This window comes from Pan troglodytes, chromosome 7 (assembly GCF_028858775.2).
Source record: "Pan troglodytes isolate AG18354 chromosome 7, NHGRI_mPanTro3-v2.0_pri, whole genome shotgun sequence".
NCBI classification, from domain to species: Eukaryota; Metazoa; Chordata; class Mammalia; order Primates; family Hominidae; genus Pan; species Pan troglodytes.
This window is the reverse complement of record NC_072405.2, coordinates 71844930-71857654: the sequence shown is the minus strand read 5'-3', so window position 1 is coordinate 71857654 and position 12725 is coordinate 71844930. Positions and strand designations below refer to the sequence as shown.

The window sequence follows — 12725 nt, the reverse complement described above, 5'->3', positions numbered from 1 at the left end:
CCGTCTCCAAAAAAAAAAAAAAAAACCAGGATAAGAGAGACCATAATTTCCTACTCAGATGTGGGCTGTGACTTCCTTCCAAAGAGTACAGTACAGAAAGTAAGTGGGGGGTGGGGGAGGGGGAGGGGAGGGAGAGTAATGTTATAAAGTGGAGAAACCTAACAAACTCCTACTTCAGCCAGGTGATCAAGGTCCAACATCAACGGTCATAAAGTTGGTAGTATGTATCCTTGATTTGACGCAATAGAAATGGCACTTTACTAATGTGGTGTTTCCTCCCCAAAGCCAGTCTAAACATAAGAAAAACACCAGCCAAATTCCAAAGGAGGAGCATTCTGCAAATCTGATGTTCTGGTGCAGATAGGAGTTTTAAAACATTATCTGAGTATGCCTCAATACTATAAAGGTCATCAAAAACAAGAATGAGAAACCATCACAGCCAATAGGAACCCAAGGACACATGACAACTAAAGGTAATGCAGTATCCTTGATGAGATCCTGAACCAGAAAATGGGTATTATGTAAAAACTTACGAATTCTGCAAAAGTACACATTTTAGTTAGTGATAGTGTATACTGGTTCATTCATTTGTAAGATGTTAATAGTGCCAAGTGCAGGGTGCTGGGAACTTTCTGTATGGTCTTTGCAATTTTTCTGCAAGGCTGTACTAAAAATTAAGGTCTATTTTAAAAATACAAATACAATATGAAATGGTAGAATGTAAAAAACAACTTGATTTCTTTGGGACACACATTATCTTGCTTCTCTTTACTAACGCTTAGAAAAGATGGACATTTTGTACCACTAGACCGTAATTCACGGAAAGTGGTAGTCATATTTGATCAGTTCCAAACATTTATTTTCTGGACTATTTATTACACATACTTTGAACAAAGGATGATTATTAAAAATCATACTGGCCGGGTACAGTGGTTCACGCCTATAATCCCAGCACTTTCTAAGGCTGAGGCAGGAGTTCAAAACCAGCCTGGGCAGCAAAGGGAGACCCTATTTCTTTAAAAAAAAAAAAAAAAGAAAAAAAAAAAAAAAAGCATGTTTGGAAACCGACATGTTATATATGTATATATAACATCACTTTCAAAAAAAAATTCACCATTGCTAGAATAAAGCACAGCCTACAAAGCTACCTATTTAAATCATAAATTATAAAATATCAGAACTGCAAGGAACTTTAGATGCCTTCTACTCCCACCTCCTGATTTTAATATGGATACTTACAATAAAAGAAATGATTTGATCAGTGTTGAGCCTACTGTTGGAAATAACTACGTCTGGTCTTTCAACTCTGAATACTAAAATCTTCCCCCAGACAGTAATTCCATTCTGGTAATAGATGGGTCTCTTAGAACTATCTAATATTGTTTTAAGTAACATTCTAATATCTAAATCTTTAAGCGTGTTCTATGAAGGAAAAAGTATGGTGGCAGAAGAAGTGGGGAATCCTCCAGTGTTATTAACCCTGCATTCATAACCTTCCTTAAACACTAAGCTTTACAAAAACAATTTTTCATTTACATTTAGTCCTAACGTTATAAAGATAACTTATAAAGGTGGTAAGTTCTGAATTTGGTGCACTACTTACAAATAAACTACATTTAAACTGCCACTACTTATGGGTTACATATATATAGAGAGAGAGAGAGAGAGAGACAGAGAATTCTTTTTCTCACTATTGCACCAAGAGAAATGAGGAAAGAATACATCAAGATTATGCAATGGCAAGTACTGTGATTAGAAAGTAAAGATAACAACTTTGGTCAGTTAACTTCTGACTGCAAGAATATGTTGGTTCATAGACTAGAATCAGTAAATCCAGTATCACTAAGCAACATAAAACCAAGCCAAATTAGGCCCCAACTATGACTGACTAGCCTCAATTTTAATATGCTGATGAGCCATACACCCTTGCTCTCTCTAGATGACCAGTAGTAAAAGGGAGGATTCTGATGCTGCTGCAGTGTAGGCACCTGGAGTGATTCTTTAAGCTTGTGCCCGCGTCACAGGCCAGTAGTGTTATATGTAGCCTGCTGGTTTTGACAACACAAAACAATTCTGTAATTTTCCTATCTGAACAAATACCTTAGATAGAGAGCCCAGCAATAATCACTGCATCACCCAGAGTCGCCATGATCCTATCCACATAAACTATCAATCCCAAGAGGTAATGCAGACAATGTCAGAAAAACATTCCTTGGTACCAAGAGTGGGGGATTAGGATTATTAGCTGCTGCCACTATTTCCTCCTGCTACAGAAAACAAACAGGCCTTCTCTTTCTCTTTTGTTCTAACTTAGTATTAAAAGCATGTAAGTCAATAAGCTCCTTGGAATGGATAAAAAATAAGGTAAACTGTTACCCTCCCTCTGATTAACTGCTCTATTTAATTTAAAGTCAACTAGAAGGAGTGATATAATCTATTTGTACGTGAAAGATATGTCAATCAGGAAATCCATAACAGAGTAGGCAAAAATGTTACGTTTTCTGGCAAGCAATACATATTCATGAAGATAAAATGGAAAGAACACAGATATGAGTGAACAATTTTTATTGAAACCCTCAAAGATTAAAGAGGACCAAATGGTGAGTTTGGGTACCATAACAGAAAATCTCACCTAACTGTACCATCATTCACAGGAATGAACAAACCCAAACACGACAAAATTCAAATTCTCATGTAATTGCTACAAGTGAATGTAAATGAACTAATCATTTTATCATAACCTTCCTTTAATCATACGAAAAAGGGAATTTACATGGCATAACAAAAGATATGCAAAACTTAATGAAAACACAATTCTCTTAAATTTCTTAAACTTATTTTTAAAGGATGCAGAATGCACTTGAAATGATTAAATGACTTAAGCTGATTCATTTTTTTTATTGCAAACTGTTTTAACATCAGCTTAACCCCCATGCATGGTATTCAAAAAGAACACAGCTTTCGAATTAGAAAGATCACTTAAATTAAAAAGAGAAATTAAGTACTAAAATTAGGAAAACGCTGGATTTCTTTTGAAAGGAATCTTCAAGTACCAATACGTATAGAGAAATACTAATTTTGGTTACAGTTTCCTCCTTACTGTTAAATATACAAACTATAATACCTTTCAAAATAAAATACCCACATAAGATAGCTTTAATAAGAAATATTCAAGCCAGAACTTGGAAAAACATTAAGCGAGAAATTTACTGGGCTGATAATGTCTTAATTTGTGATCATTCAAACATTTGATGATGTGTCTCCTCTTGTAGACCCCAGGCTCTCTCCCTTTTGGTCCCCACAGTTAAGAGACATTCAGTTGGTTGTGCTTGAGACAACCTGTGATAATTTCATTTAGAGGAAAAATATTTTGCAATATAATGACAGACCAAGAAGGAAGAGAAGGTGGGTGCTCTGGAGAAAACTTATATGAGAAAAACACAAAATTATCACTTGAAAATAAAAAGATTTTTTTTTTCCAAAGGAATGCTGCACCCATTTCACTTAAGATTAGAAATCCAGGTTAAAGGCACTGGGATGTACTCCTCACCATGAATAGACTCTCAATTACATTTATTCACATGTCTGAGTCTATTGCAATCAGCCTGCTCGCTGAGTGCTTCCATGACACTCTTACATAAAAACCTAATGTAAATTAAACATGTTTGAAACCGTTTATAATGTAACTAGTTTTATAAAAATATCCAGAGTTGCTAATAAAGCACCAAGAAAAAGAGAACCTCAGGGGAGGACTCAGATCCTTCCTACAAGGTCACCCTTTTATAATATTCTCTAATAGGACCTCCAGAATGACAACAGTCATCTTTGACATGTCCTACCTAGATAATCTTAGGGATGTAGAACATTGCTGTGGTGACTATACCCAAATGCCACTTTTCATTATAAATAGTTAAGAGACATGTTACAAGATTTCATGGCTTACTCTTAAAAAGGTAAAATAGGTGCAATTTTCCTTTAAGAAAGTCTTTATTTTATAATATACCATTAATATTTTGATGTTCCCTTCAGTAAACACTGATATAACTACACTGGGACTACCGAAGAACTGTGTAGTAGCTATGGTTATCTACAAATACTGTATTTTTTTCACTTGAATACAGTATTTGCACATTTAAAAAAAACATTTTACAAAATAAAATTATATAAATGAAAGCCTCAAAGAAATATCCATCACTAGGTCTTTGAGCTGAAGTGACCAAAGACCACAGTAAATGAAAACATTTCTAAACATGATGTAAACATAAATGAAGTAATGCAAAACATCAAGGTATTCAAATCTACTGTATTGCTATTTTCACCCTTAATGTATCTTTCTACATAGCTTTCTCCTTTTGGAACAGTAATACATGGGGCAGTACATTATTTTCATAACCTTATGCCATCAAATCAATTAATACAGATGCTTGACACATTTAATTATACAAAATCAATTTGCTTCAAGATACAAAATTAATGTTGATATGTAATTAATGAAAAAAATAAGATGTTAAAAAGATAACTATAAGAATATCCAGATATATGCTGTATTCCCACTTATATAGATCTGATCAATAAAACATCAACACATTCACTTAGATACTGATTTAATCCATGGATCAAGGCCATATTTTCAAAGTATTTTAAGGATGCCAGGACACTGCAAAAGCTGGAGAAAAGAGCTGAGGAACAACATATGCTTGCTAAACAAGAACTATGTTTATTTAGCTAGTGAATACCTAGAGTAATAAATTTTTACTTCATGATAGCAATCAGGCTCGCAAACACCCAGAAATAGGAATTAAGGGTTTTAAATGTAGTTATAAAGGTCATAAAAAGTCTGATTAGACTGAGGTACATTTACTCAAAATTTTGAGATTCATTAAGTGGTAGCAAACAAAATAATTCCTCAGACAAATGCACATTTTTCAGTATACATATTAATGGGGGGAGGAGGGAAGAAGAATGTGCATTAACTGGTGAAATCCACCAAGCTGCATATCAATATTCTGTTACACCAAACAGTTTGAAGACAAGGGAAATGTTCTAATATAATTTCAGATTATGTTTCATTTGGCTAAAATAGAGCTTAAGGTTGCTTTGCCATATTAAAAGTTTACTACAATAATTTTTCACATCAACATTTAGACTTGAACTCCAGGACTAAATATGGCATGATTATTTTGCTTTTAATCTGTCAAATAGCTAAAAATCGACAATTTAAAAACTACAACAAAGAAAAAGTTGAAGCAGTGTGACTCTTACATCATTGAACCACTTCTAATGGTTAACTGTTAGTATTTAACAAATTCAAAGAGTTAATGAATCCTTGCATTCATTCAGTCTTCTGTGCCTTAGCTAGGATGCATAATTACAAAAGACAGCAGATACTGGTAAAAGCTTCAGGACAGAAAGTGCTTGACGAAGTTACAGTTCTCAAGTGTGTTTGGTGAAGAGTATAAGGGCAGATGCGCTGATGAAAACCATTACGAGAAGAGTCAACTTTGTGTTAAAGTGTTCAAAGATGTCACCTTAAGCAGAAAAAAGCTTTAATACGTCTTCTTTGACTTATTAGGCATTTCCAGAGTCTACATCGTTAGTGTTGTAAATTTAACAGGACATCTTCGTACGGTTATTGTTTGTTTCTATTTCTCTCCTGAAAAAAAAACACACACACAAAAAGAATTACAATGAAAAACTCTCATTATTTAAAGATTTAAACTATATGCACATATAATGTAAATCATCTCCATATAAAGTTCAAGTACTAATTCAAGTAATTAAAAACAATTGATAATTACTTCTATATACCATAGTGAGATTATTACCACAAAACATTTTACATAAAGAACTCTCAAACACAAAGACCTATTTCAGGAGAGTATAGATCCTCTCCACATCCCTACTGTTTGTTTATGATGAGAATATAATAACATCTTTTCAGTCCTTTCAAAGAGTTTTTGATCTTGAGGTGTCAAACAGACTAAAAGCTATTGGCTGAGGTAGGGGCAGGAGAAAAAGGTTAAAAGTTACATTAAATTGCAGTACAATTGCATTCAATGAAGATTTCAGATTAATAAAAAAAACTTTAAATCACAAAGAGAGTATCTTACACTCTCTTTCAGCACACGATAACTTTTCACATTAAAAAGTAAGATGAGGCCGGGCGCAGTGGCTCATGCCTGTAATCCCAGCACTTTGGGAGGCCGAGACAGGTGGATCAACTGAGGTCAGGAGTTTGAGATCAGCCTGACCAACATGATGAAACCCCGTCTCTACTAAAAATACAAAAATTAGCTGGGCGTGGTGGCGGATGCCTGTAATCCCAGCTACTGGGGAGGCTGAAGCAGGAAAATCGCTTGAACCCAGGAGGTGGAGGTTGCCATGAGCCAAGATCGCACCATTGCACTCCAGGCTGGGCAACAAGAGCAAAACTCCAACTCAACAACAACAACAACAACAAAAAAGATGAGTGTTAGACAAATTCAGTCAAATGCTGGCTTATAACATAATTGGGAGAAAAATTATAATTCCTATCTTAAAAAGCAAAAACTACTTGAACAAAAGTTAAACTGAGTTAAACAATGTTTATTAGAAATCAAGTATTTATCTGTAACACTTCTGATGAAAAAAATGACTAGCATTGTACATGCCTATCAACTGAACACATCAAGTAGTTTGTACAACCTTGTTTTAATGTGTAACTTAGTGGTTCTAAAACAAGTATCAGAGTCACCTACCTGGATGGCATGTCTGGGCCCCAGAGGTCTGACGTGGAGCCTAAGAATCTGAATTTCTAACAAGTTCACAGGTGGTTCTGGACTGCTGGTCCAGACACTGCACTTTGAAAACCACTGGTGTTTAACACATTAAAAGACTCTCACTTTGCTTTTGCTACTCTCATTTTATTTTTGCATGAGTAAAACATGTTCTGTAACAAATATAAATCATATTTTGCAAGTGGTCAATTTAGTTTTCCATCCTCTGTGACACCACCTAAAAACTGCATTGTAAATTTCAAAGAGAACCTCAGTTCTCTTTGTTACTAAAAGTCCTTTCTTTTTTATTTTAATACATTCCTGGAACTTGAAGAGCATTATTTCATACATAAAGCTAACAAAAGAAATGTCCTACTACATAACTATAAATGAAACTATTTCATAGACTAACGAGTATCGGTGAGGTACATTGAAATGGAAGACTCAAATAACAAAAACAGAGCTAGCTAGATTAAGTACATTTCAAGAGAGTAAACAAAACAAAAATCCCACAATATCAGCAAAGGAAGAAAAGATAAAACAAGGATTTGTACCATGAAGCTGTAGTTTAATTTTACAAAGGTCCTGCAACTTTTCACAAACCAGTTCAAACATAAAGTTTAATTCACTGCTAAAGGAAATAAATAGCTTTGGATGAGAAATTTGGAAGCACACTCTAATAAGCTAGATACAAAATACATAGAGAAATTAAGTAAAAAGATGTAAGGGCAATCTGCTCATTCTCCCCATAAAATAAGTGATCAAAAATTAGAGAAATTTCTCAACTCCATGAAGAGCCCTAGAAACTACAGGAAAAAAATGCAACTCTTCTTAAGGATAAGTCAGACAAAGAGTAGTTTAATGCCAGTGAGATGATCGGTTGTAACAATGAGGACCACATGTTATGTTGTTTCAGTTTGAATTGTAATCAACTATGTACTTTAAATGAATCACTAAAATATATAGATTACATAGATAATACGTCTATATATATAATGCATAACTTCCAACTCAATGGACAAGGGGAGAATAAAGAAAATACCCCAAAAGGACAGAAAAAGAATGAGTTTGAAAAAATCTAGATTAGAAAGCACAAAATAAGAGGGCAGAAATAAACATTTGTATCATTTACACATTTAAACTAGGAGTCACAATAAATGTAGGCCCATCAATGAAACCACCAGATACCGGCAAAGGAAACTTTAAAATCCCATTATACATAATTTATAAGAAATAAACCTAAAACTTAAGGAAAAAGAAGTTAAGACTAATAGAGACATACAATAACACAAAGCAAATGAAGACTCATACAACTATACTAATATCAGACAGTGGACTTAAAGTCAAAACCACTGTTGGAGACACAATGGTCACAACATGCTACATAACAGTTTTTGAAAAGCTGTAACAATACTAAACTAAAACTACAATTTTAAATATATTAGTAAGTTGTCAAGTACAAGGAGAAGCTGACGAATTTTTAAGAGAGCAGGAGAACTTAACACATTTACACATTAGCAAAAATACAGATTAAGTATACAGAATACAGAAAACTGAGACAAATAATTACAAGGTACATATTTTACCAAGGTATACAATGAGCAACTATCAAGTGAATCTTAGTAAATGTCAAAGAATTAGTATACAGATCACATTTCCTGACATCAATTTTGGAAACAAAACAGATAACAAGGAAAAAAACCCATGTTTGGAATTTCTAAAACACGGTTCTAACAGTCTCCAAAACATCATAATGGAAATTAGAAAAGAGAAACAAAATTAAAAGCTGAAGTTTTAGAGGGAAAAAAAAACAATAGAAAAGTCTCTGAAATTACTGATTTTTAAAAAATGAAGTCTAGATATCATGAACACTTATTAGTATTATTAGTAAATGAAAATGTTAATCATGCTAATATGCCAATAAATCTGAATGTTAAAGACAAAAAATTTAAATCATAAAGACAACTTTAATTAGTAACTTTAGTAGAGTTACTAAGAAGTGCCTGGATTCAGTATATATTTGAAAGCAAAGCCAACAAGACTTACTGCTGATGGATTAGGTAAGGGGTTAGAAAAAAGTATCAAGGATGAGCCCAGAACTTTTGGCCTAAGCAACTGAAAGGAGAGTGGTATCATACCCTCTCCCCTACTAAGATGAATGAAGTTTGGAGCAGGCAAAAGAACAGGAGTTACAGCCAGGCACTGTGGCTCACACCTGTAATCCCAGCACTTTGGGAGGCTGAGGCAGGCGGATCACCTGAGGTCGGGGGTTCAAGACCAGCCTGACAAACCCCGTCTCTACTGAAAACACAAAATTAGCTGGCTATGGTGGCACATGTCTGTAATCCCAGCTACTCAGGAGGATGAGGCAGGAGAATCACTTGAACCCAGGAGGCAGAGGGTTGCAGTGAGCCAAGATTGCGCCATTGCACTCCAGCCTGGACAACAAGAGCGAAACTCCGTCTCAAAAAACAAAACAAAACAGGAGTTACACTAAATTTAGGCTGCTTATGAGACAACTAAATAAAGATGTCAAATAGGCAACTGGATACATGAGTTAGCAGACAGGAGAAAAGGGTCCAGATGGAATACAAATTTGAAAGTCCACAGTGCATGGTAAAAAGTCCATCAACAGAACACAAATCCTCCAAAAGTTAATGATCCATTTTTTAAGAACTTCTGCTTTAAGACCAAAAAAACCCCACATTTATATTAGCAAGATGGACTGTGCCTGACAGTGTTACTATTAAAATATTTTAACACAATATCTATGGGCATACTATCAGCTACAGACCACTAGAAGTGTGAGACTAAGAAATGATGAGCGACCGGGTGCAGTGGCTCACGCCTGTAATACCAGCACTTAGAGAGGCCAAGGCAGGTGGATCACCTGAGGTCAGGAATTCAAGAACCACCTGGCCAACATGGGGAAACCCTGTCTTTATTAAAAATACAAAAATCAGCCAGGCATGGTGGCATACACCTGTAATCCCAGCCACTCAGGAGGATGAAGCAGGAGAATTGCTTGAACCCACAAGGTGAAGGTTGCAGTGAGCCAAGATTGCACCACTGCACTCCAGCCAGGGCAAGAGAGCCAGACCCCATCTCAAAAAAAAAAAAAAGAAAGAAAGAAAAAGAAAGAAATGATGAGCTATCAGTGATATCATTAACTTTTGATGTTATTATAAAATGAGGTACTGTATAGTTAACATCATAATTACATGTACTGGTATGTTGTTGGAAAGTAACTTGAGGATAAAGGAAACCTGAATTACACAAAAATAGCCATGATCCCATACACCCGGAGAAGGACTAAGCCCCTAGTTATAGTTTAGAAAAAGATGCTTTAGACAGATTCTGAAATTTGAGGGCTGAATCTCTTGAGGAAAAACTGAGTAGTACAGGGCTTCTTCCCCACCGTGAACTAAGCAAATACAATGGACACCAGCAAGGATCCTAGAGCAAAGACTGGAATTTGTCATATGGAAATGAGCCCAGAAGGAAGTTTACTGCCAACTCCTGTCTTTTTCACAGAGGTTAACAAATGAGCTAAGACCCCTAGTCTTCAAACTAGGAAACAGGCTGAAAACCAAGACTTTCTTCAATGTCCTAAGAGGAGCCTACCGCATGCCCTTAACAAGACAAGACAGATAAATGACTTATTTTCCTTGTAATCTTCGGTAGATTTATCACCATTAGCAATATTTCAGTAACCAGATCTGAGCCTAAATGAGCCACAAAGGAAAAAGTCACTGTGTATCTAAAAGGCCATAGCATTCAAAAGGAAAAGAAGAATAAACAGAGAACATAAATAACAATAAAACAGAACTGCCGAAGAAGGCAGTGAACATCTGAAAAAAGAAGCAATCAGACACTTGCTATGAAATGCAACAAACAAGCCAGGTGCGCGGTGGCTCATGCCTGTAAGCCCAACACTTTGGGAGGCCAAGGTGGGCGGATCACCTGAGGTGAGGAGTTCGAGACCATCCTGACCAACATGGAGAAACCCCGTCTCTACTAAATAATACAAAATTAGCTCGGCGTGGTGGCGCATGCCTGTAATCCCAGTTACTGGGAAGGCCGAGGCAGGAAAATCGCTTGAACCCAGGAGGTGGAGGGTGCGGTGACCCGAGATCACGCCACTGCACTCCAGCCTGGGCAACAAGAGCAAAACTCCGTCTCAAAAAAAAAAAAAAAAAGCAACAAACACACAAAAAAATTTGTAGCTAAGAATCTTGATTTTCAAATTGAACAAATCAGTAGATTAATTAAGGGAGAAATGGTCGCTGCCTCATTTGTGGAGTAGAATATTAAATCCAAGAAATATCTCACATCACAGAGCAAGAATAAAGAAATGGAAAGCACAAAGAAAAAAAAATGAGAGGATAGATCCAAGACAAAAATGAATATTCCAGTAGAAGAAAAAAGAACAAACAGAAGGGTGACAAACAACAAAAAATGTCACAAAGTCTTTGATATTCCTCTTTGCGGTAGGTGGGGCTTGATTTCCTCAAGTGTGGGCTGCACAGTGCATGACTTGCCTCTAGGAACAGAGTACACAAAGAGAATAACAACATTTTATGGTGGAGAAACCTAGCAGACACCACTTTAAGCAATCGAAGTTAAGATCACTAGTAATAAGATATAAGATGAGACGAAGAGGATACATCACTTCTGTGGTATACTTCTCAAAAATCCATAACCCCCAGTCTAATCATGAGAAAGGATAAGCCAAACCGAAATTGAGGGATATCTTACAAAATACCTGACAAGTACTCTTTAAAAATGTAATGGGAAACAAAGCAAGACGGAAAAACTGTAACAGCTTAGAGAGTAAGGAGACATGACAACTAAATGCAACGTTAGTGTCCAGACTAGATCTTGAAAAAGACATTAGTGAGAAAACTGGGAAAATCTCTGTAATTTAGTTAACAATATTGTACCAATGTTCATTTCTTAGTTTAAATAAATGTACGATGATTATGTGTTAATATTAGGGAAAATGAATAACGAATATACAGAAATTCCCTGTAATCTCTGAAACATTTCTGTAAATATAAAATTATTTCAAAATAAAGTTTTTTAAAAATCACTAAATTTAGTAAACTATAACTTGCATACAACTACCAAATAACAAATACCATATTGCAGAAATATATATGTGTGTGTATATATATTCTATAAGGTATTACTATTTTAATGGTTGTCCTGCTTATCCTTATTGTTTATGAGGATAAAAGTGTTACTGAAATTTCACCCAAAAGTTTAAAGCCAGGGAATATATCAGACTGCATTTTTTTTTTTTTTTTTTTGGGACAGAGTTTCACTCTTGTCACCCAGGCTGGAGTGTGGTGGCACAATCTCGGCTCACTGCAACCTCTGCCTCCCAGGTTCAAGCGATTCTCGTGCCTCAAGCCTCTCCAGTAGCTGGGATCACAGGCGTCTGCCACCATGCTCAGCTAATTTTTGTATTTTTAGTAGAGATGGGTTTTCACCATGATGGCCACGCTGGTCCCAAACTCCTGACCTCAGGTGATCCGCGTGCCTTGGCCTCCCTTAGTGATAGGATTACAGGCACGAGCCACCGTGCCCAGCAGACTGTATTTTAAAATTAAGAAAAGAATAAAAAACACAGTGTGCATGTTTCAAGAAAAGACGATGTTCATAAACGAAGAATGAAATTAAAACATCTAATAGATTCAATTCTTTAGGAAAATTAATGACTTACCAGGAATGAAATCTGCATAGGTGGCTGATAGGTCTAAAAAAATTCATGCTAAAGAGTAGAACAAGGGCCAGGTGCGGTGCCTCATGCCTGTAATCCCAGCACTTTGGGAAGCTCAGGCGGGTGGCTCACCTGAGGTCAGAGGTTTGAGACCAGCCTGACAAACATGTCAAAACCCCGTCTCTACTAAAAATACAAAAAATTAGCTGGGTGTGGTGGCGGGCACTTGTAATCTCAGCTACTTG

General features: G+C 35.9%; 1 protein-coding gene across 4 annotated transcripts in view; it reads right to left on the bottom strand.

Annotated features, from left to right (window-relative positions):
- Positions 1–2550: 2550 nt before the first annotated feature.
- The window catches only part of YTHDF3 (YTH N6-methyladenosine RNA binding protein F3), a 42988-nt gene continuing 32813 nt past the window's right edge, over positions 2551–12725 (bottom strand). For all 4 annotated transcript variants that reach the window (XM_016959517.4, XM_016959516.4, XM_016959518.4 and 1 more), the window contains one exon: positions 2551–5653. In XM_016959517.4, coding sequence (XP_016815006.1) covers positions 5630–5653 — 24 coding nt within the window. In that variant the 3' untranslated portion in view covers positions 2551–5629. The remainder of the gene's footprint in view (positions 5654–12725) is intronic.